Source organism: Hydra viridissima, unplaced genomic scaffold (assembly GCF_058129835.1).
Source record: "Hydra viridissima isolate aposymbiotic clone 2 unplaced genomic scaffold, HvirCarnegie_v1 scaffold_14, whole genome shotgun sequence".
NCBI classification, from domain to species: domain Eukaryota; kingdom Metazoa; phylum Cnidaria; class Hydrozoa; order Anthoathecata; family Hydridae; genus Hydra; species Hydra viridissima.
The window spans coordinates 1,985,482-2,008,298 of record NW_028324313.1 but is presented as its reverse complement, the minus strand read 5'-3'; the positions used below and the strand labels follow the sequence as shown (position 1 = coordinate 2,008,298).

At 32.3% G+C, this 22,817-nt stretch overlaps 3 protein-coding genes and 2 pseudogenes across 3 annotated transcripts; all 5 read right to left on the bottom strand.

The window, feature by feature from the left end:
* Positions 1 to 385: 385 nt before the first annotated feature.
* LOC149878765 (uncharacterized) lies at positions 386 to 3,092 on the bottom strand (annotated as a pseudogene).
* A 110-nt stretch (positions 3,093 to 3,202) lies between these two features.
* On the bottom strand, positions 3,203 to 4,006 carry LOC149878764 (uncharacterized; annotated as a pseudogene).
* Positions 4,007 to 5,329: 1,323 nt separating this feature from the next.
* Positions 5,330 to 8,757, bottom strand: LOC149878763 (uncharacterized). Its single transcript, XM_090072084.1, has 2 exons — positions 8,665 to 8,757; positions 5,330 to 5,848 (listed from the first exon to the last, which is right to left on the bottom strand). Exons 1-2 carry the CDS (start codon positions 8,755 to 8,757, stop codon positions 5,330 to 5,332), a joined length of 612 nt encoding a protein of 203 aa, XP_089928210.1.
* Positions 8,758 to 10,365: 1,608 nt separating this feature from the next.
* On the bottom strand, positions 10,366 to 10,692 carry LOC149878762 (uncharacterized). Its single transcript, XM_090072083.1, has one exon. It carries the CDS (start codon positions 10,690 to 10,692, stop codon positions 10,366 to 10,368), a length of 327 nt encoding a protein of 108 aa, XP_089928209.1.
* Positions 10,693 to 15,271: 4,579 nt separating this feature from the next.
* LOC145193178 (chromobox protein homolog 7-like) lies at positions 15,272 to 22,609 on the bottom strand. The gene is made up of 6 exons (XM_090072230.1): positions 22,494 to 22,609; positions 22,040 to 22,083; positions 21,601 to 21,666; positions 19,899 to 19,974; positions 16,786 to 16,963; positions 15,272 to 15,905 (listed from the first exon to the last, which is right to left on the bottom strand). The coding sequence occupies exons 1-6, from the start codon at positions 22,557 to 22,559 to the stop codon at positions 15,661 to 15,663; spliced, it is 675 nt and encodes a 224-aa protein (XP_089928356.1). The 5' UTR covers positions 22,560 to 22,609; the 3' UTR covers positions 15,272 to 15,660.
* Between the last annotated feature and the right edge of the window lie 208 nt (positions 22,610 to 22,817).

The window sequence follows — 22,817 nt, the reverse complement described above, 5'->3', positions numbered from 1 at the left end:
TTTGAAAGGATTTTGTTTGTCCGTATCATTTATTCACTAAAGGCGCGTGATGCATATATATAGCGCGTGATGCATATACATGGCGTGTGATACATACATATTAGGGTAGGTCGATTTTACCCTGGCCTATTGCGTAATGTTGCAGTAGTTGGAGGTAGTTGAAATGAGATACCTCAAAAAATTTCAGTGATTTTGGATGAATAGCGGTTTGCGGATTTAATTTTAAAGATTATTGCGATTGTACAAAAACGCTATAAAAAGCACGATAAGTGGAAATTAAAATTTTCAATTGTGAGAATATGTTAAAAAGTTTTCTAAACATCTTTTTTACAATTTATGATTCTAAATTTATAAAAAGTTTATCAAATGAAGTAACTTTTTGAATTTATTCAAAAATATCATCATATAAATGGGAATAATATTCTGTTGACATATATGCTTGACGCATCTTTCTGCTAAGCAAATTTTTCAAGATGCAGCTGTGTCGATTCTCAAGCCCGTAAGCGTAATGGGATGCTTCCGATACTAGTTTAACAGTTCGCTCTACACTCAGGGAGTGAAATGGGAAGTCCGCAATAATTGACTCAACAGAATTGTCTATGAAGTATTGAACTTCTTGAATTGTAAAATGTTGCGTAGTAGGAGGTTCCGTAACATCTGGAGCAGTGAGGTCTATCAACTCATACCAGAGATTGGCATTGAAATTTATTACAGGAATTTTTTTCAGTTCATTTTAAAACCTGGTCAAGTTCATTCTGTAAATATAAAATTGTGATCAAACTGCGTTATGATTGTGTTTAAAAGAATAATAAGATAATTTAAAAGAATAATTAAATAATTTAAAAAGATACCTTTTTCTAGTCAGTATTGATTGAAAACCATGATTTCGGATCTTGTTGTCATCATCTTTAATCATGGCATAGAGAATGTTTTAAGGTTTTACGCAGAATGCGTTATTTTTAATGTTCTGCTTCACAATATGTATTACATCATTAAATGGGAGAATATTTAGTCGAACGATAGCGGAAAAAAGAAGACGAGGAGAGCCGTGCAGCTTGGACGATGTCCTTATTTCAAACCATGTTTGAGCATTAACTTGAACAATAAAGTAGACTGGTTTGGTTGATTGTCTTCTGTATATAAACAGAGAATGCAAATAGCTAGAGTTAACCACCTTGCATGGTTAAGTGGACCAATTTTATAAGCACCCCATTTATCATCAACTTAACCAGACCCTACTCCTTTGCAATACTCAAATAAAAGTCTTTGATCACTACGAAGGTCTTTCAGTACTTCTTTTGGAATATACCCATCAACTATAACATTTGTGACAGGTTCCAACAAAACCTTATGTGAATCCTGATTATTTTCACCACATCTTTTGCCAAGAAGGCCACTAAAACTTCCTGGTCCAGTTTATATATATATATATATATATATATATATATATATATATATATATATATATATATATATATATATATATATATATATATATATATATATATATATATGTATATGTATATGTATATTAGGGTAGGTCGCTTGCGAATTTAAATTCTAAGATTTGTAGGATTATGCGAAAAAACACCTTAAAAGGCGTTATATGCAAAAATTGACGCTTTAAATATGTTCATATTTAATCGTTTTTTAAAATTAACTGCATTTCTGAATGATTTAAGTTTATAATAATTTATAACAATTAAGCTAATTTTATAACAACTTGTTAACTATATGAAAATTTAAAAAGTGAAACTTTTATTCTTATATTTACATAAGAATATCAAAATAAACATTATTTTTACAATTTAAAACATTTTGAACATTATTATATATATTCCGGAAAACATTTTCAATTAAAAAATATCATCATAAGAATGGAGATAATGCCCTTTTGAAACATATGGTTTACGCATCTTCCTGCTAAGTAGTTTAGTTAAAATGCAGCTGTGTCGATTCTCGAATCCATAGACATATTGGGATGCTTCCGAGACAAGTTTTACCGCTCGCTCAACACTCTGGGAGTGAGATGGAAAGTCGGGGATTTCAGGTTCAACATTATTGTCAAGGCGTGGGGATTCGTGAAAATTTGAAGATTTTTTTATTTCGAACCACGCAGGAGCGTAAACCTGAACAATAAAATATACAAGTTATTTTTAAAGAAACGGTTGGTTGATTGTCTCTAGTATACAAACAAAAAAGGCGAATAGCTAGTGTTAACCACCTTGCATGGTTAAGCGGTCCAATTTTATAGGCAGCCCATTTATCAGAAACTTTACCAATACCTATTCCTTTGCAATATTCAAATAAAAGTCTTTGATCGCAACTAAGGTCTGTTAGTATTTTTTCTGGAATATATTTATCTACAATTGGGTTTTCAATACATTCAAACAAAACTTGATTTCTATCCTGAATATTTTTAGCACATCTTTTGCCAAGTAGACCACTGAAGCTTCTTGGCCCGGTTGTGTCACTATCAAGTTTCACAAAAAGAGCTCGTAACGGAAGTTCATTTTGATGTAAGGCGCATCCAATTAGATGTAGTTTTCTTTTTAAAAACTCTTCTAGTTTTACAACTAAGCCACTTATTGGTCCAGTATTGGTAGCAGTATTATCAAGAAGAGCAGCTTGTATACTTTCCAAACTGTTATGTTCTTGTAAAACACTGAATGTTTCGGTAGTAAGAACTAAGCCTGTAGCACCAGTGACAGGAATCGTCCTATGAGTCAAATAATTTCCACTTGATTCTCCATCTTCATAAGTAAATGTGAGGTGATGTTCAGGTTTAATGCATTTCTTTAGTACTTCTCCTTGAGGTGAGTTTATTACTTTACTTGTTTTAGTTATTTGATCGAGCTTGCTATCACCCCAAGACAAATTAACTGTTTTTTTTGTTCTGACTCCACATCTTCACTAACGATTTTTACTTTTGACCTGGCCCTATCTAATTTGCATTTATCAATCAAAATATCTTTTATATCAACATCATTTTTTAGGAGATATTTTGTGTCATATAGTAAAGCATTTGCAAGGGCTGCACCTACGTTTGACGAACACTCGTTTCTGACGAGTTCCATTGCAAATCTTGGAAGTTTAACCAAGTTATATTTTCCAATAGGATTATTTATCGGTTTCCATTCACCTTCATCCTAAAAAAAGTTAATAAAACAAAATACTTTTTGTTTCATCTACTACAAATTTTTCATGTATTTATAAAACATTTACCTCCGTATTGGTTAAATCACTTGTTTCTTCAATTAAGTTTACGTGTCGTATGAGGGATTCATCTTCATCAACTAGCTTATGAGATATTTTTTTTCGTTCTTTATGAAGTCTTTGAATCCTTTTGACAGAAAATCTATCAACGGAAGAAAGTTGATATGCACCTTTTGGACCAATTTTTTTCCTCTGATCACGAAGATAAGCTCTGTCTTCAAGAGGTACTTTATTACTTTGAGAGCAAAGGATACAATATGTTCTTCTATGCAATTTTCTTTATAACATGAAACTTTTCTGTCACTACAGGGAAACACATCTAATGAACAGGAACATGCAGAAATATCAAAAAGTTTGTCTAAGTTTGCATCAAGATTTCTATTAGCGCTTGCTTTTCCGTGCTTGCGATTAATATCCTTAACAAGTACGAGAAGATCTTTAACTTTCCTATTAATAGATTTGTCCGTTATAAGAGGTAAACTTGGGTTTACTGTAGCCCAAATCGATTTTATGTTATTGCTTATTTGCTGAGTCACTAATACGATATCTGCATTTGGATTTATATGAATAAGGTAGTAATAGTACTGAATAACCTGTCTAAAAGTGCTTGGAACTGTTATTGATAATTCACATGGGCCACCACAATATTTTTTTTCACTTTTCATCCGTGTAATTGTAGCCTTTACTTTTGGCATTTCTCGTGGACTAATTATAAATGTAAACTGTATTAAAGTATAACACTTAGAGTCATGGGTAACAGCGTGACTTTTTAGTGGGGGTGAAAGCACCAAAAAAACCTAAAATATCAAAACTTACTATTAAAAATCGGCTTTGCTAAAAAATAAAGAAATAAAACCCTCTTGAAAAAAATCGTTTTCAAAATGATGGGGCCATGAGCCCCAATCTTTTTTTCATTCAGGAATTTAGTAAAACCATTAGTTCCTCCGACTAAATTAAGTAAATCCATTAGTTCTTTTGAAAAGTTGCAAAACAAAAATTATTTAGTATAAATGGGTAAAAACATTACTCTAAATATAATAATCAAAAGTATTTACCTTTGGTATTAAAAGATTTCTTTAATTTGCGATTTTTTTTTTGAACCTACTTTTTAATACTTTATATTTAATTTTAAAACCAACTTTTAAATACAAACAAGTTATAATACTTTTAAATAAAACAAGAACTTTTAAATACAAAAAAGATTTGCAAATATTAAATTTAAATGCGTGTAAACGATTTAACGAAAATTTATTGGCTTCTTAAAACAATTTTAATTTAAATGCGCTTTTTAAGAAAACGTTAATTGGTTTCTTTATAAATTCGAAACGAGATATTTTAAAACGAGATTATTATACTTAAAATAAAATATTTCAACAATTAACAATTTAACTAAACTAGTCCAAAATTAAGACTTGAAATGTAAATCAGCAAGCCATTTTTAAACCAGGATACTTCAAATGAGTGTAATTCGAAAACAATAAAAGGCTGATTGATAATTTTTTTTTAACTTATTCATAAAATGAAGCAGAATTACTAATTGTCAAATATATAAAGATATTTCTTTATTATTATCTTGAATTTAATTAGAATACAATAAGAATGATAAAAACAATATTAAAAAAGTGTGCAAAAGTATTAGCGCACTTACAGTTTTTCAGAGATTCTAAGAAAGTTTAATATTTTATGTGATCACCTTTGTTTTTAAGGCATGCCAAGACTCTACGCGGCATAGAATCTATAAGTTTTCTGATTAATTCTTATGGCACGGTATTCCACAACTCTTGCATTGCGTTTTAAGCTGCACCAAGTTAGTAGGCTTGGTTTTTTGTAATCTGCAGTCCATCCAACTCCAAAGATTCTCAATAGGATTTAAATCAGGTGAGCGAGCGGGCCAAGGCTTTATTGAGCGTGCTGTGTAGCAAGGAGCGTTATCTTGTTGAAATTGCCAGGTGGAGTCAGCCTTGAAAACGTCCATTGATGGCTTTAAATAATCTTCTAATATCTCTCTATATCGATGTTGATTAAGGCGATCAGTGTAAAGATGCGCCAGTCGATTGCTAGATCCAGCAATGCAGCCCCAAATGCCAATTGAACCACCTCATCCTTGAACTATTCATATGATAAAACGAGGATTATATTTTTCGTTATTGTATCTCCTCACAACAATCCTTTTCTTGCGATTAATAAATTCAAAATTTGACTCGTGCGAGAAAATTACTTTTCTCCATTGCTCTACAGTCCATGCAGCTCTCTCTTTGCACCATTTTCTTCGCTTGAGACGGTCTTTGATACTTAATAGTGACTTCTTTGTTGTAAGGTATAAATTGAGGTGTTTTTTCTTCATAAGCTTGCTAATTGTTGATCGGCTAACTTGATGTGCACCCAACGCTGTATTCAGGTCTGAGTCGATTTCGGCTATGCTCATGTTTGGGTTGCGTCTAGCGAGCATAACTGCTTTATTTTCGTCCCTTTCTGACATTTTTTTGGGACGACCAGAGCGACTTATGTCTTTGACTGTTCCAAACTCATTATAGATTTTGAGCGTTGTTCTAACGCTGCATTCACTGATTTCAAGTTGTTGCCCGATTTCTCGATTGCTGAGACCACTTTTGTTCAGGCCAACAACTTGCCACTTTGTTTCAATTAATATGCTTTAATTTTTAAAGAAATAATAACTTATATATATATATATACATATACATTTCGTTGACAAGTGCTATTTTGCAGCGGACAAAACAAGTGCAACTTTTTTGGTTTGTTTCATTTTCTTAAGTCTGGTCCGTGTCAACGTCACGGAAGTTTTTTAATAATTAAAGAAAGTATCCAGAAGTTTCCAGAAGTTTCCAGAAGCATGCAGAAGTTTCCAGAAGTTTCCAGAAGCATGCAGAAGCTTCCAGAAGTTTCCAGAAGAAGCATCTGGAAGCATCCAGTAGCATCCAGAAATATTCAGAAACATTCAGAAGCATCCAGACGCATCCAGAAGCTTTGAAAAGAAGCATTTTACTATATAACAGACATGTAAATCGACATGTAATTCAGTCAGCATATGGAAGTCAATCAGTCAGTATTATCAAGACAGTTTATCGAAGTGAGTTTTATCAAAGTGTTTTATCGAAGAACATCAATACAAGAAGTGAAATACAACAAGTGTTTCATTACATCAATACAGTCCACATCCGACCAAGACGTTGAGTTCCACAGAGCATTATTGTATCATCTCAAGGTAAATGTAACATGGTAAGCCTTGAGAAGCGTGATTATTTATTTTTATTATTTTTATGACTTCAAGTGCAAAAATGGCTCCTGACAGTCTTGGATTGGAACTAAGAAAGAAAATTATTGGCGATTACGTAAGTGGAATGTCACAAAAAAGTATTTGTGATAAATATCGCGTGAAAAAATGGAACGTATCAAGAAAATGGACAATATCGCGTGAAAAAATGGACCGTATCAAGTTGGCAGCAGATAACAAAGGTGGAAGACCGCGTTCCACCACTTCTAGAGAGGATTCTATGATCGTCAGATCCGTCAAAAAGGATTCCTGGATATCATCAGTCGAGATACAAAAGCAATTAGAGCTGCCTGTATCGGACCGAACAATCAGACAACGTGCTGTTGAAGCCGGATTGTTTTCTCGACGCCCTGCAAAGAAACCGCTGATTTCACTAAAAAACCAGAAGAAAACACTCCTGTTTGCTACATCTCATATTGACTGGAATGGGCAGAAATGGCGAGCTGTCCTGTTCAGTGATGAATCGAAGTTCAACATCATTGGGAGCGATGGCATTTGCCGTGTACGTCGACCGGCCGGAAAACGCCTCGATTTACGTTACTGCCATAAGACCGTGAAGCATGGTGGAGGCAATGTAATGGTCTGGGGGTGTTTTTCTGCTTACGGTCTAGGTCCAATACATCGAAACGATGGAATAATGGACCGTTTCATGTATAAAAATATCCTGAAAGATCCTATGTTACCTCATGCTGAATGGAATATGCCAATAAAATGGGTTTTTCAGCAAGACAACGATCCGAAACACACTGCAAAAGTAGTAAAGCAGTGGTTTCAAGACAACCACCTATCGGTGATGGATTGGCCGCCCTAATCTCCGGATCTCAACCCTATCGAAAACCTGTGGGAGATCGTCAGCCGCAGAATTAATCGTGAAGGTGTTCGTAATAAGGATCAACTGTTTGAACAAATCCAAAAGGCCTGGGCAGCGATTCCACAAAGTTTCATTGATCACCTAATTGAATCTATGCCTCGAAGATGCAAGGCTGTGATCGACAACAAAGGATTCGCCACGAAATATTGATAGCGAAATATAGCTTGGTCATCATTTTGTCGAGTTGCACTTGTTTTGTCCAGAAGGAAATAAATTTTTTTTAATACTTTTGATTAATTTATTAATTTTCGTGTACAAATAATGAACTTTGTGATGAATAAAACTTGAAGAACTTTGTCTCTAAACAGTTACATAGTTATTTCTCTAAATTAAAAAAAAATAAAGCACTTTTATATAAAGAAACTAAATTAGCATTATTTGGTTGCAAATGTTTGGTCCAATACTGCACATATATATACATATATATATATATATATGTAGTTGAGAAAAATAAAATAGCACCACTAAGCGTATTTTCCTTTTTGTTAAGAAAACACCATGCAAAATAATTGTTTTTTTATAGCTTTGCTGTTTAAAATATTAGCTAACATGTTTACTTTCTAAAACAAATCATTTTGGGAAAAAAACTGCTTGGTGTTGCTCGATTTTAATCAAAACTGCCAATTCTGACTGAAAAATAAAATAGCACCCACACACTCTTTTGTTGTAAAATACTCTTGTAATAGTAAAAATAATTGTGAAATTTGCAAGCGTTGGGTTTTTTTTTTGCTGATTTATTCGTTTTATGTTAGTGCGTATTAGTAGGAGACATTTACATATAAAAATGGGTCGCGGAAAGCATTGTAGTGCAGAAAAACGAGAACTGATCCGAAAATTGATATCAGCAGGGAAATCTTATAGAGAAGTTGGTCGTTTAGTTGAGTGTTCCAATAAAATGATAAGAAATGCCATAAAATTTCAAAAAATCCTAAAACACGTGGTCGAAAACGTTCTATTTCAAGATTGCTGGCCAATCGCTTAGTCCGACAGGCTAAAAAGGAACCTTTTAAAAAAGCCACCGAGCTGAAAAAGGACTTTAACATCGATGCAACAGTACAAACAGTTCGGAGTTGTCTGCGAGTAAATGGATTAAAAGCCTGTAGCCCCAGAAAAGTTCCACTTCTAAGTGCCTAACATGTTGTAAAGCGTATTGCGTTTGCTAAAAAACTCAAATTGGCCACTCGAAAAATGGAGGAATGTTTTATGGACAGACGAAAGTAAGATTGTGCTTTATGGTGGAAAAAGCTCTCGGGCGTATGTCAGAAGACCGCCGAATGCAGAATACAATCCAAAATATACCATCAAAACTATTAAACATGGAGGTTGTAGTGTAATGATATGGGCATGCTTTTCTTATTTCGGAGTAGGGCCCATTCATCACATTACTACTATTATGGACCAACACGTTTATGTTAATATATTGGATAAAGTGATGTTGCCGTATGCAGACTATGAAATGCCGTTGTACTGGGTGTTCCAACAGGACAATGACCCAAAGCACACTAGCAAGAAGGCGAAGAATTGGTTTGAGGAGCATAAAGTGAACGTTATGGAGTGGCCAGCACAGTCGCCAGATCTTAACCCAATAGAGAATTTGTGGGCTGACGAACCCACCACGAAGGAGTCACTTTGAAACGTAGTTAAGGAGACATGGAGCGAAATTCCGCTAAAGCGATGTCAGGACTTGGTTAACTCGATACCAAGATGTTGTGTAGCCGTCATTGCCAATAAAGGGCCACGCTACAAAATACTAATATGTTAAGAAACAACTAATATTTATTGTAAAATGTTTAAAACAATTGATCTCATAATATTTCCTTATTTTAAAGTACACATTAAAGCTGTGGTGCTATTATTTTTTTCGCGTTTTATTTGATTTTTTTTTTGAATTTTTGTTTAATAAATGAATACTATATATTAAAACTTGTATATTTTGTTTTTTATAAAAATTATAAGCCATTTTATTTTTAAATATGTATTTAAAAGATTTTCAAACTATTAAAAATAGTTAAAAATTCTAATTTCAACCAATTTTTGGTGGTGGTGCTACTTTGTTTTTCGCAGCTGTATATATATATATATATATATATATATATATATATATATATATATATATATATATATATATATATATATATATATTTCAAATGACGACATCTTGTATTAGAGTTGAATAAATTTAATGTATGAACATCAATAAATACGAATTCTCTCAATACTAGTTTTTTTAAATTTTATCTAAGAAATTTTTGCTAGATTATTGATACTAGCATCTTCAGCTTCAACTACAAATTATTAATTAAATTAAATTACAAACAAACGGTAGCGTCACTTTTTAATGGCTTCTTTAAAGTTCGCTGTAATTGGGCTTCTTTAACACTAGGACTCCTGGACTCGTGACCCCGCCTAGAACTACTGAAAGGAGTCATTTTGACTCCTTGCTTGTTTTCGTTTATTTTTAGAGTTTCATTTGTGGTTATTTATTAATAATTATATTTTTTGTAATGTATTATTATCGTAAGATCCAACAGTAATGCTTTTGATTGTTTTTTTTCTGCTTTTCTTATTTTTCTACAGAAAATAACAATAATTATAATAGACGTTTTTCAAACATTTTTTTTTATTCAAGTGCACACATATAAACAACAACTGAAGAACAAAAAGCAGAGAAAATGTAGGTGGAGGAGCATAAAAATGAAAATATGGCGCAGAACTCACCTTCTAACCATTTGGTGTTTCGCATTTTAGGCATTGCCTTTGATTTATAGCAGTACATTGCCCACACAAAGACTTACCACAAGTCTTACAATTGCCGACAGATCTACTTTTCTTGCACTTTTCTTTGATCTGACAAAATTTTGTTTGAACCATCACTTCTAAGCATGTAAAAACTTGGGACGTGGAACCCTTTTCCCTATCTGTGACATAAGGAACACTCAACTCTCTCACAAGCGTTTGCAAAAATGCCTTGCGTGACATTTTTTTGTCACGCAATATTGAATATTATCCATGCATTTATACCCGCAAAGTCTAGGGCATTTTCAAATGCATGAACAGGCCATTTCCTTGTGGATGTTCGTGTGTTATATTTTCGTGCCATCTGATCCACTACATCTACTCCATATTTTGTTTCATTGTAAAACTTTACCGTTTCTGGAGTTTTTTTAGCGAAATCAGACGCAACAACAACATCTGGATGGACGGAACTCAAAATGACAACATTTTTGTTGGCCTTTCCTTGATATACTGTAAGTGTAAAATTGTCTTCATTTCTAAATTCAAACACTTTAGTGTTGTACAATTCCTCTTTCATGGATTTTATTTCTTTAGGCACTTCTCGCCTTATCTTCTTCAGTGTTCCCACGATGGTTGTTCCTTAGCTTTTTAGCTGTTTAGCTAATTTTACTGAAGTAAAATAATTATCGGTCGTAACATTGCGACCTTTTTTCAAAAACGGGTCCAATAACTTCATTACCACATGTTCAGCTAAACGGTCCTCAGCACGGCGTGTGTCATCTTTGCCTAGATAAGGGAAGCCATTTGCCAGATATTTGCTATCCTTATCAACAGCTAGCCAATATTTGTGGCCATATTTATCTGGTTTGGAATGCATGTACTGCGTGAATGGACACTTAGTTTTGCTTGGGAAAAGTTGCTCATCCACCGTTATGTTTGGGCCAGGTTTGTAACACACAATACAATTTTCAATAAACCTGTCCCACACAGTAGAAAATATAGCAAACTTGTCCGTTTGCAGTCTCTCCGATCGAGTAGATTTCTCATCAAATCTGAGAAACCTCATAATTTCAACAAAGCGGTCCCTAGACATTGTCGCTTTGCAAAACGGTATTCCCCAGTCATTACACCAAATACTGCTAATCGAGTGACGGTTCGTGCCAGATATTCCACGAGCATAGAATATTGCAATGAATGCATCTAGCTCCTCATCAGATAGAGTAAACTGTAAATTATTGTTCCTGTATGCTTCTGCAAGCATACATTTCTTTATATGTGTCAATATATATGAATCAAAAAATAAACGCCATGCGCTCAAAGGACTATCGATAATGATATTTCTTCTGGCGTATCCTGTAGGGCCAGGTACTTCTCGAAGAATATTTTGGCTGTCACGCCTACCAGGCAAGTGTTCTCCAATTTCAACAGGTTTCCATTGAATACCATCCGCTGTAACTAGTATTCTTTCAGATTCGCCTTCTCTGGTGTTTGTTGTTGCATTACCTTCACCGCCATCGTAATCTGTTGTTCTTTCATTTCTGGGACGTTTTGCTGATTTTTTCTGTCCACGACCGGGAAGATGGTCACGAGGCAATATAACTGCATGAGCCCGATCCCCAGTTGATGTGCTTGGAATATCTGGAAAAAAGTTGATGAATATTTAGAATTTTTGTTTTTTAAGGGTCCGTGCACACTGGCTGGATTAGCGGCGGAATATCCGACCGGATATTCTTACCACAATCCGGCCCGTACCTGCCCGCTCAGGTACAGAGCGGAGTTTCATACCTGAAGCTCCGCTCCGAACCCCGGGCTGGAGCCGCTGAAGGGAGTCATTTTGACTCCCTACTATATTTTGAGGTTCTTTTGTCACTAAATGTTGCTATAAAGTTTTGTGCATAATTTTTTCACTCTGTCTTATTTACCCTGATGTTCATATAGATGTAGTTCAATTTACATGTCAACTTTTCACATTTTCTTTGTGTTTTACCTGCTTGTATTACTGTGTAATGCTGAGCAAAATAGCTTGTTTACTCTAGGCTCTTATCTTATGCTAATGAAGGGTGTTGTTTTTCTAAGGTTCTAGCAGGAGACAGTATTCTGGATAGTAACTTTACTTTCAGTTTAGTTGAAGAGACAAAGAGAACAGACGCAGACATACGAGCTCTGAAGACTCATACAGGTATGAACTGTTATGAAATAGTTTAGCTGTCTGTCAACTGATTCAGCCCACCTACTTTTGAAGGTGGCAGAACAGTTATTATTTCTTTTAGTTTTCATTTCATTCCTATTTTTCAGCAGGGAATTATATAGAATTATGGAATTTGTGAGGAATATGGAGAGAAGACGTTTGATAAAGCCTCAGGATATTCTGGCTACTTTGCAATCCATACCGGAGAATGAATCGGAATCCGAATTGCAGGAACATGTATTTGATTCTGACAGTGATGAAGATTTCATTCCTCAGAACATATCAAGTGAATCTGAAGACTCAGAACGAACAAATCCAGAAGGTAAGTAGTTATGTATTTATTTGTTCTTCCACACACTGAGTTAGGACCTGTGCACACTAACAGAATTCTGGGTGAATAACCATCTGAATATTCTTGCCGCAATACAGGCCGTACCTGCCCTCTCATGCCTGAAGCTCCGCTCCGAACCCCGGGCTGGAGCAGCTGTCTGGGACGGAGCCGTGCTTGCGCGTAAGCAAGAACTAAACAAGCTATTTTGCTCAGCATTACACAGTAATACAAGCAGGTAAAACACAAAGAAAATGTGAAAAGTTGACATGTAAATTGAACTACATCTATATGAACATCAGGGTAAATAAGACAGAGTGAAAAAATTATGCACAAAACTTTATAGCAACATTTAGTGACAAAAGAACCTCAAAATATAGTAGGGAGTCAAAATGACTCCTTTCAGTAGTTCTTGGTAAATTTTGAAAAAAACGCGGAATTTTTTCAACAAAATTATTTATTCTCACAAAATCTTTTTTCACATCATATTTGAGGAAAAGTCACCGAGTTTCAAGCCGGAATTCTGAAAAATGTAGTCACAGAAGAGAAATAAAAAACGAAAGGAGTCAAAATGACTCCATTAGTAGTTCTAGTGTTGATATTACGTAGGTATAAAAAATATGGTGTCCAAAATTGCGTTTTTACATATTGACCGTCATCTAAATTCATGCCTCCATTTTTAGGTCCGCATTTGTTGAACTGAATTTCGATTGCCTCTCGAACTTTTCTTTCATATTTTTTGGGTTCTACTTTTAACGTCTTTACTTGATCCCATTTTATATTATATGAACATTTAATTTTATGATGTCCAATTGCAGATTGTCCTAATTTTTCTTCAAAAACATTTTTTTGGTGTTGTTTTGTTCTTGTTGCTATTTTCATTTTTGTTTCGCCAATGTATTTTTGTTTACACTCGCATTCTATTAGGTATACTCCAGGATGGCTATTTGATGGTAGTTTTGTTTTGTTGCGTGAAGTTAGCAAAGATTTAGAATTTGCACTAGATTTAAAGACTGCCTTGTAACCTGCTTTCCTAAAGATTTTTCGAAGTTTTGGTGATAATATTGGGATCCACGGTAGTGATATAACGTGCTATACGTATATACGGCATGTGATTCAAATATACGATGCGTGAAACACATGACAATCTTATTAATTTAAATCGAGATGTTAATTTCAAGCAAGAAAACCAATGTCAATGAATATCCCGTAAATTTTACGTCAATATAACGTATTAAGTCAATATTACGTCATTGTTTAACTTAATGAAGTTGTTTTTGCTTAAACAATTACAAACATTAAAGAAATTTGCTATGGATATTAAAAAACGCACCTTATAAAATATGGCTAAAACTTAGAAAGTGTGTTTAGGTTAACTAAAACAAATTGTTTCACTTTTTAACGCAGGAGCTATGGCAAAATATTAGAGTATTTGAAGTGTCTAACGAAAGAAGGTCATTTTCAGACAATAAAAAGGTTTTAAAGTATTTATTTATTTCAGTTGATGGATGCCACTGTTTACAGAAAAAAAACAACCAATTTTGTGGCTGATTCTGCGGTCCAACCATCTTCGGAGGCTTCAGTGAATAGTTTTGAAATCTGTTTGAGTGTATGAAGTATATTCAATAAAGTCCAAGCCCTTCTGTACCATATTCAGAAACTAATAAGGGTTGATCTCCCTGAGAACTGGAACCAGCGTAGTGATACTTAGGTTTATATGCAACAATTTTGTCAGTAAATGAAACTTATGTAATTTAAGTCAAAATCACTTGCCTTGAATATCCACCAAGATACAAGGATTCTATGACATCTTTTGTCAATTAACCTGGCTAAAATGCTTTCCGAAACCACAAAGTAAACTTTGTAAGAATTTAATGAATCTTCTTGAAAAAATCCTGAGATGAACTAATTAATTGCGCTCGACTAGAAATTTTAAAAGTAAACGATAAAAGAAGACTTATGACTTATTTAAACCAGCCACATAAACAAAATTGTAGGATGGACTAAAAAGAGGCTGATTAACCAAATTTTAGACCGACTATCATGATCTGGGGATCTGTAAGCAGTAAAGAAACATCTGATTTACAAACAAATGTAAATTTTCACAGTTTTTCTACATAAATATGTAGAAATATATAAAAACTGAAAAAAATAGTGCAACTAGTCATACTTCAACAGTCCTTCTGCTAAAGGATCTTAAGTGAGTAGTTTTATGGTGGCCCGAAAACATTCAAGGAAAACATCTATCTACTCTATTGAAAATCTGTCCCCCTACCCCCCTTCGGTTGGGCGTGAACCCCAGGTTGAGAGACAATGGTTTAAGTAAACTTAGTTCAGTGTTCTACAACCATTGTACAGCCATCTCTTATGTTGTACAGCCATGTCTTATATTGTACAGCCATCTCTTATATAGAACAGCCATCCCTTCCATTATATCGGCTCTAAAATAAACCGGATGGAAGTGCGGCTGCACAACGCAAACGGACTTTCTCCAATGTCGGATGTAAAAAAAATTATTATGTTGACTATACATTATGTTGACTGTACATTACATTAATTTTACAGTCCACATAATATAAAAAATTATATCATGTTGACTGTAAAATTAATGTAATGTTAGGTGTAGAGAGAGAAGAAACGTTTCTATTTTAAACTTCTTAATTTTATAAAGACATAAATTTTAGTGATAAATAAAAAGTATAAAATAAAAATCCGTGATTATCTCATAAATATCACAAAACTGTAACTGAATACACATTAACTGTAAATGAATTGCAACTTTCAAAATAATAATATAACACTGAATTCAGATCAAGATATTCGTTTGCGGTCAGCAAAGGTAGAAAGTTTGCGAATCGCGTAGCTTTAACTTATCAAGTGTTACACTTTACAAATGTAGCACTCTATTCAAACTACCAATAAGATCTATTATATTATACCAGATATAAGAAATTTCGAAAAGAAGAGTTTGAGTTTATCGAGCAAATAATCAATAACCGAAATTCGTTCACGCACCGTTTATAAAAATCTTATTGATTGCAGAAAAAACCTTGGTCAGTGGAAGCTTCAGTAAAGGTCGCTGTTAAACCATTCACTGTAACGTCTGTGATTGTAACTTGATCAATTAGAGGCTTTTTCCAGCATGTGCAGTCTGAATCTTCTGCTTCAGGCTTGCTCGGAGCATTATCCAAACTTAGGTTTGCTGCTTGATGAGTATCAATAGGTATCTTTTGTGATTCCTCTTGAACCGTGGAGTCAGTTTGAAGATTGTCGTCTTATAAATATAAATAAATATACATATATATATATAAGAAAAAATCAGAAGTAAAAGATGGGAAAATAAAAAAAAAAAACTCTTCAAACTCAAAAAAGAAACCATTTTGCTTGAAAACCTTGCTTTGAATAAAAGTGAATTTATATTTTCACTGAATGAATTTTGATCACAATTTTAGGTCACATCGAAATTCATGATATTTTGAATAACAAGCACATAACTCATTTGATACTGAGAAAAAACATAGCAACAGTAGCAATAAAATTGAAAGCGCAAATAACAATGAAAGTGAAATTAATGAAAGTAATAAAAAAAAAATCAAAGTTCAGCTAAATAATTTTTTTATAAACATTTGAACATGTCGATTATAAAGTTTTAATTTTTATTATTAAAACGTTTGGACACTTTTTTTTTATATTGTGTTAATATTTACAGGTAGGAGATAGAACTTGGGTTTCTTAAACTTAAAGTTTTTTAGTCCGGTTCAGCGTATTGATAACTTTAAATGAAATTTTCCAATCTTCAAATTAAACAATCTCTCTCCCCCCCTCTCCCCCTTTTTTTTTTTCTATTGTTTATTTTTGTTTTTTTTTAAAACGAAAAAACAGAAAACAGCTGCTAAATTTTTTCCAGTTTCTCAGAATCACTCAGAATTTTTCAAAATCACTCAGAATTACTAAAATTTAGAGCTTTAACTAAAAAAATTATGAAAAATACACTTTCAAATATTCCTGTTCGCAGTGATATAATTTCCATATATTAAACATTCGTTATAAATTAATTGTTTAAAATTCCTTAAATCTATAAAAAATAAATTAAAAAGTTAGTTTTTACACCTTGAGATCAGAATAAAAAATGAAATTAATTCAAGAAGTTTTACCAGATTTAACATCTTTACGGAGCTTTTTCTTGATGCTCTCGGATGATTTTTTGCTCAGCTCACTGTTCAACTCATCAAGAGTGGGAGAATAATTATCATCTAGTGATCCTATTGACACATCATCATCTTCATCTAGTGTGGCACTACCTTCCGCTGCGGAATCTATTACTTCAAGAGTCTATCAAAGTAATTGCTTGTAATAAAATACTTTAGAACTCTTTTTACTCTATTTTAATTCTTATCTTTGCAATTATAATTCTGTTATCTTACTTTAAGTTCTTGATTTCTAATATCATTTTTATTACTTAATATTACTGAGATATTTTTAATGTTATCAAGAACTTGAGATAGGATGACAGAGGAAACGCAAAAATTGAATAAAAAAATATAGAGTAAAACTAAAAGTTAAAAAAAAAAATTTTTAAAAACACTTTCACTATTTCACTGTGTGTTGATTGCAACAAACTTAACTATTTCACTTTTGAAGTACTTTGCAAATGATGAAGGGTAATTCCATGTTAACCAGTGAAGGTTTCTATGTCAACCAGGTCATGTTGTGTCACTATGTACCATATAATGTGTTTATCTTTTTAAACTCTCAGGGGATTTACTAAACTTAGACTAAACTGAAAATTTCAACATCCAACTCCAAATTTGGAAGCTGATGTTTTGAATAATTTATAATAAGTTGTTAAACACCAAAATCAAAAAATTCTGAGATGCATGTTGACGTGATGGTTTTAACTCCCTTTGAAATTTTAATTTAGATAAACATATAAAACAGTTAAATTTATAAAATATCTGCTAGAAATAAAATCAGCTTGTCTAAGGTTCGATTATTGATTACTTTTCGTTAAGTTTATACAACTTTTAAATAATAATTATTTTATTAATATATCATCAAATACTAATTCAAAACATAATAACTCTTCTTTTAAATTCGACACACAATTGGTTTACAGATAACTACTCTAACAAAATCTTCAACAAATATTTGGTTATTTAGACAATAAATTCATATCTAATTAATGAAAAACTTAGAAAATAAGCTAACTTTTAGACGCAAGATTAATGAATAGGTTCTGCTTTGCCTGTTTTTTAATTTGAAATCAAACAAACTGAGGATGTCATTAAGTTGTTTGAATGTCAGGAAAAAACAAGACACTGTAATCAGATAAAGAAACTGAACTTGAAATTACATTTCTGAGTATTTTGAAAAAACTGTTTGATGTGCCACATGGCAATTCATATATTTTAGTTAAAAAGAAGATTGTCAATTTTTTAAAGAATAACAAAATGGTAGGAAACTGATAATGATGGCAGAAGTTATAGAGATGGAGAAGGGCATCATTTCATCACAAGTTTTTAGAGAAAAACTTTTGTTGAAGATGATGAATCAACAGAGCACTCAAATATTAAGCCAGATGAAGAGCTTTATATCAGCATTTACCATCAGCAAAGCCTTACAAAATCTAAAACTACAACTGAACGTGGAAGATTATCTGTTAGTTTCATTGAAACTCCAACAATATTTAAAAATAGTAGTTTTCAAAAACACTGTTTGATTGATAACCCATGAACTGTAGCAAGTTTAGGTAGTACAAATACATCACCTAGAGAAGCAACATTTTTACGTAAATTGCCTCTTGTGGTTCATTTTGAAGGCAAACTATAACTTGATTTAGATGGTACAAACTATGGTTGCCTGCCAGTAGTTATATCTGCAGAGGATGTAATGAAACTATTAGGCATATGATCTATTGAACTGCCATCATTATGGGAAACACAATAGTTAAATTACTGGAGTGATTTGTCAGAGTGGTTAACTGGGTTGTTTTTAGTATGAAATTTTTGAAAAGCTTTGCTCAAATATTTCTGAAGCTATGTTTAATTTGATTTTCACTTCTCTGGAATGGCTTTTCTATTGATCAGAAAAATTATCATAATTAACATAGCATAAACACAACTAGTTTTACGTTGACATGCTGAACATAGTTGGTTAAAGCAAAATCACCAAGTCACAATAGATTTTCTTTAAAGCCACTTAAGAGTTCTTCATTTTCACAATGGTTATTTGCAGTTGATAAAGCTCTTTTCTGTAAAATTTTTTTTCTTTCTGTAAAATCAGGACCAAATCTTTTACATTTCACTTCTCCAAGTGTATATAACAGGGTTGGAAAGCTAAAGGCATCTATTGCTTATATTTGTCTATTCACTGTAGCTGTGTATATAAAATGGTGGATAAGTGCACCAAAGAGCTGTATTGCTCCTTAAAACAACCCTTTTTTTCTCAAAGCTATAGAACTCTTTCAAAAAGTTGGTAGGAATTTGGTAAAGGAAGCATTGAAGAAAACGAGAGGACACTTCTTGTACCAAAGTAAAGACCTCATTGGTATGGCAAATTTTTCTAATTCTGTTCTTTGATCATGAAAGACTTATGGCTAAAGCCTTACACAGACCAGAAGATTTTTTTACAAAAAGGTTTGATAAAACTTTTTTATGCACTAAAACTAAGTCAGAATTTTCTTATTAGTGATCCAGATATATGGTCACAACTGAAGGATTACAACAATGCAAAAAAGATAGTGATGCGTTGTTAATGATTACACTGAGTGTGGAGTGATATTGACACCTGATTTTATTATGTCCCTTACTTAAGATGAAAAGCAGTAGCAGTTTATATTCCAAGTAAAAGAGCATCAAAGAAAACTGGTGAAAAAACCTTTGAAAAAGAATTACATTAATGAAGATTAGGCTTTAGCAGTCAATCAACATTTTAATTACTTAGAAAATTTAATAAGAAATTAAACTTTTGTTAAAAAATTTTCATTAATGGGATTTTCAAAACTTTAATATCATTGAGAGGTCACATTATTTGGTCTGCTTGATTTTTTTTTCATATGTTTTTATATTGGTAATTGAAACAAAAAAGGCTCCTATGCCAAGTTGAAATCAAATTTTTATTTCCTTATACAAAAAAAAAAACAACATTTGAATGTATAATGTTTAAATTAACATGAAATTCAACACATTTTGACAATTTCTTCAATATTACAGATAGCATTATCAAAGAAATTAAAAGATCTAAATTATATTTATGAAAATGTACATACTCCATCAAGTTTAGGTTTTTTGTTTGCTTTACTTATTGATCCCTTTTTTCTTTTTCTTCCTCTTGAAGCTGATTGTCTGAAAAAAAAACAACCAATAATAACAGATTTCAAACTGAAACAATTTTTTTCAAATAGAACTTTGATTGAAATAAAACTTTTAGAAAAGCTTTGCTTTTAATAAATCTTTAAAAAACTCTAACAACAGATAAATCTGATAAAATCTAAAAGCTATCAATTTAAATTTCAGGATTGCCAGGATAGTAAACCTTTGAGGATTTTTTATCATTATAAAAAAAAATATTTTTTCGAAATTATAAAAAATGCATTTAATCACAATAATTTCCATCACTTGCAACAAAATTCTCCAATCTTTTCGGCAATTTATGAATTCCATTGTAAAAAAATATTTGCAGTTTTTGAGCTATCCAGCATTCAAGCCAATTTTTGACTTCTTCAAAGCCATTAAAATACTGCTCTCCAAGTGAATGCTGCATTGACTGAAACAAATGATAATCTGATGGAGCAATTTCTGGTGAATATAGCAGGTGGGGTGAAAAATCTTATCTTAATTCTTCAAGCGTTTCTTTTAAGCATTTTGCAACATGTGGACAAGCGCTATTGTGCTGATAAATTACTTTGTGTCTTTTGGCGTAATTTGGTCATTTTTCTTTAAGAGCTTGATTCAAAGCGATCAATTGTTGTTGGTAACGTATGAGTGCTATAGGTTTTCCAGGTTTTAGCAGTTTATAATGCACCACACCTCTTTGGTCCAGATGCAAAGCATAACTTTCTTACCATGGATATTTTGCTTTGGTGTAGATGTTGATGCTTCACCAGGGTCACACCACAATTTTTATCACATAGGATTGTCAAAATAGATCCATTTTTCATCACCTGTAACAACTTGATGCAAAAAGAATTTTCTTTAATACCTCTGGAGAAGATTTTCACTCATTACTAATTTTCTTTCCAAATTTCTTTTAATGCATATGGCACCCATTTAACTTCTCTATGGATCTTTCCCATCAATTGTAAACACTTACTTATTGTAGCTTCAGTGACTCCTAATGCATCAGACAATTGCTTAAGAATTTGAGCTGAATCATTCAATAATTCTTGCAATTCCAGATCTTCAAACTTTATTGGCTGACCAGGGACTCCTTGCCATTTAGATCAAAACTACCACTTTTAAATCTTCTAAACCAGTATTTGCATGTTTTAACAGATGGTGCATACTCTTCATAAGTTTCTGCAAGCAAATAATGACTTTCAAAAGCACATTTCTTTTGATTAAAGAATGAAAGCAGCACATGCAGCAAATGATCTTTTGAAGGTTCAAAACTGGTCTTTTTCGTTAAAAAAAAATTAATTCTTTCAAAGTTACTAAATAAATTATGCTAAATTTTCAAGATTAATTGCTTAATTATAATTTAAAATGCTAAAATCATATTTAAATTTAAAATTTATGCTTCTTTTTAAAATTAAAAAAAACCCTTAAAACTAAATTAACCTCAAAATAAGTTTCTGATGGACAAAACAAATTTATGTATAGTGGCTTTCTAAACTAATTCCAGTTTCAATTCTAAAGTTAAAACTATATTAAAAGAATTGTGGTACCAGCAATGTTTTTATACTTTCAAATGATATGAATGCATTAGCTTTTAAAACTTACACCTTAAAAAAAAATTTAGAAAAAACTTACAAACTTTTGTAACTTTCTAACAGCCTTTCATCAAGTATATTTGCAGCAGGTTCCCAAGTATTATATCTAAAACAAGAATTAAAATATGAATTTAGTGCTTGGCAAAAAAAAAAAATACATAAGTATTCAAAAAATAGCTATTAAATCATCCAATAAAATTTAATGCTCTAGATACCACAGAATACCATAAAATACTATGGTAATAAAATATCATACTATTGGATATAATTTTGCAACATTACAAAAAATGGTCGGCCAAGACAAAAACAGTTACAAAATTAGGCATGATAACTTTAGGAATTAGCATGACTTTAAACTAGACCATACATGTAATGGTAAAGAGTTACATAAAATGCATGACTCAAGAATAGATTTAGTTGTTTATTTATAAATGTACGATAAAAGCTTTTTTTGAGTTCAGAAAGTGTTAAAATCATACTTAGCTGAATATCCTTGCCATTTAATCAAATATTCAGCACGACCCTGAAATAACAAAGGAAAAGCTAAAACACATCTGAACGAGTGTTAAGCATAATTATACAATATCATATCAATATATTTCGTGTTTAGGATGTTACAAAAAACACAGGTCATTGCAAATAGTAATTCACTAAAAAAACGCAATGACCTAAATAAGATAATGAAAAGACAAGAAAAAAACATAACAAACAAACTAAAAGTAAAAAGTAAAAGTAGAACTTTATAAAAATTTATAAGTAACACTTATATAACAGACTTAAAAGAGTTAAAACATAGGTCAAATAAAAACGCAATATAAATGGTACTAGCTGATAATTATTTTAGGTTGCCTCCAGCAACTATGTATTAGATTTATGATGTTTATCTTTTAATTAGAATAATTCATCCATTAAAAATTAAATTATTAAACGTACCTTTTTATATCTCTTTTTTAATATTTTTTCAGCAGCAAAAACACCCGGACCAGTGTCTTTTGGCATTTTTTTAAAACACGGACTTTAATGCGGACTACTACTAAATTCTCCCCATCCGGGTGTATATTTTTTATATGCAAGCTTATCTCCCCACCCCCTCCCCCATTTTTATATATTCTTTTAATTTTTTTCTTCGTTCGTTTACAGCAGTTACAGTTTAAGATTCCGTTTCTTAACTTCACAACAAAAATTCAGTTTTATGAGAGTCTACATAAATAAGGAAGTAGTAAAAAATTGCTTCTGAATGGTAGAGCGTTCTACGTC

Excerpts from the sequence above, each read along its gene's own strand:
- LOC149878762 (XM_090072083.1), bottom strand. The coding sequence starts at position 10,692 with ATGAAAGAGGAATTGTACAACACTAAAGTGTTTGAATTTAGAAATGAA.
- LOC145193178 (XM_090072230.1), bottom strand. The coding sequence starts at position 22,559 with ATGCCAAAAGACACTGGTCCGGGTGTTTTTGCTGCTGAAAAAATATTA. Across the intron at positions 22,084-22,493 it reads TAAAAAAGAGATATAAAAAG|GGTCGTGCTGAATATTTGAT; the intron begins GTACGTTTAATA and ends TTGTTATTTCAG. Across the intron at positions 16,964-19,898 it reads AAAAACCTAAACTTGATGGA|ACTCTTGAAGTAATAGATTC; the intron begins GTATGTACATTT and ends TTACTTTGATAG.
- LOC149878763 (XM_090072084.1), bottom strand. The coding sequence starts at position 8,757 with ATGAATGGGCCCTACTCCGAAATAAGAAAAGCATGCCCATATCATTAC. Across the intron at positions 5,849-8,664 it reads TTGATGGTATATTTTGGATT|TGGCAAGTTGTTGGCCTGAA; the intron begins GTATTCTGCATT and ends ATTGAAACAAAG.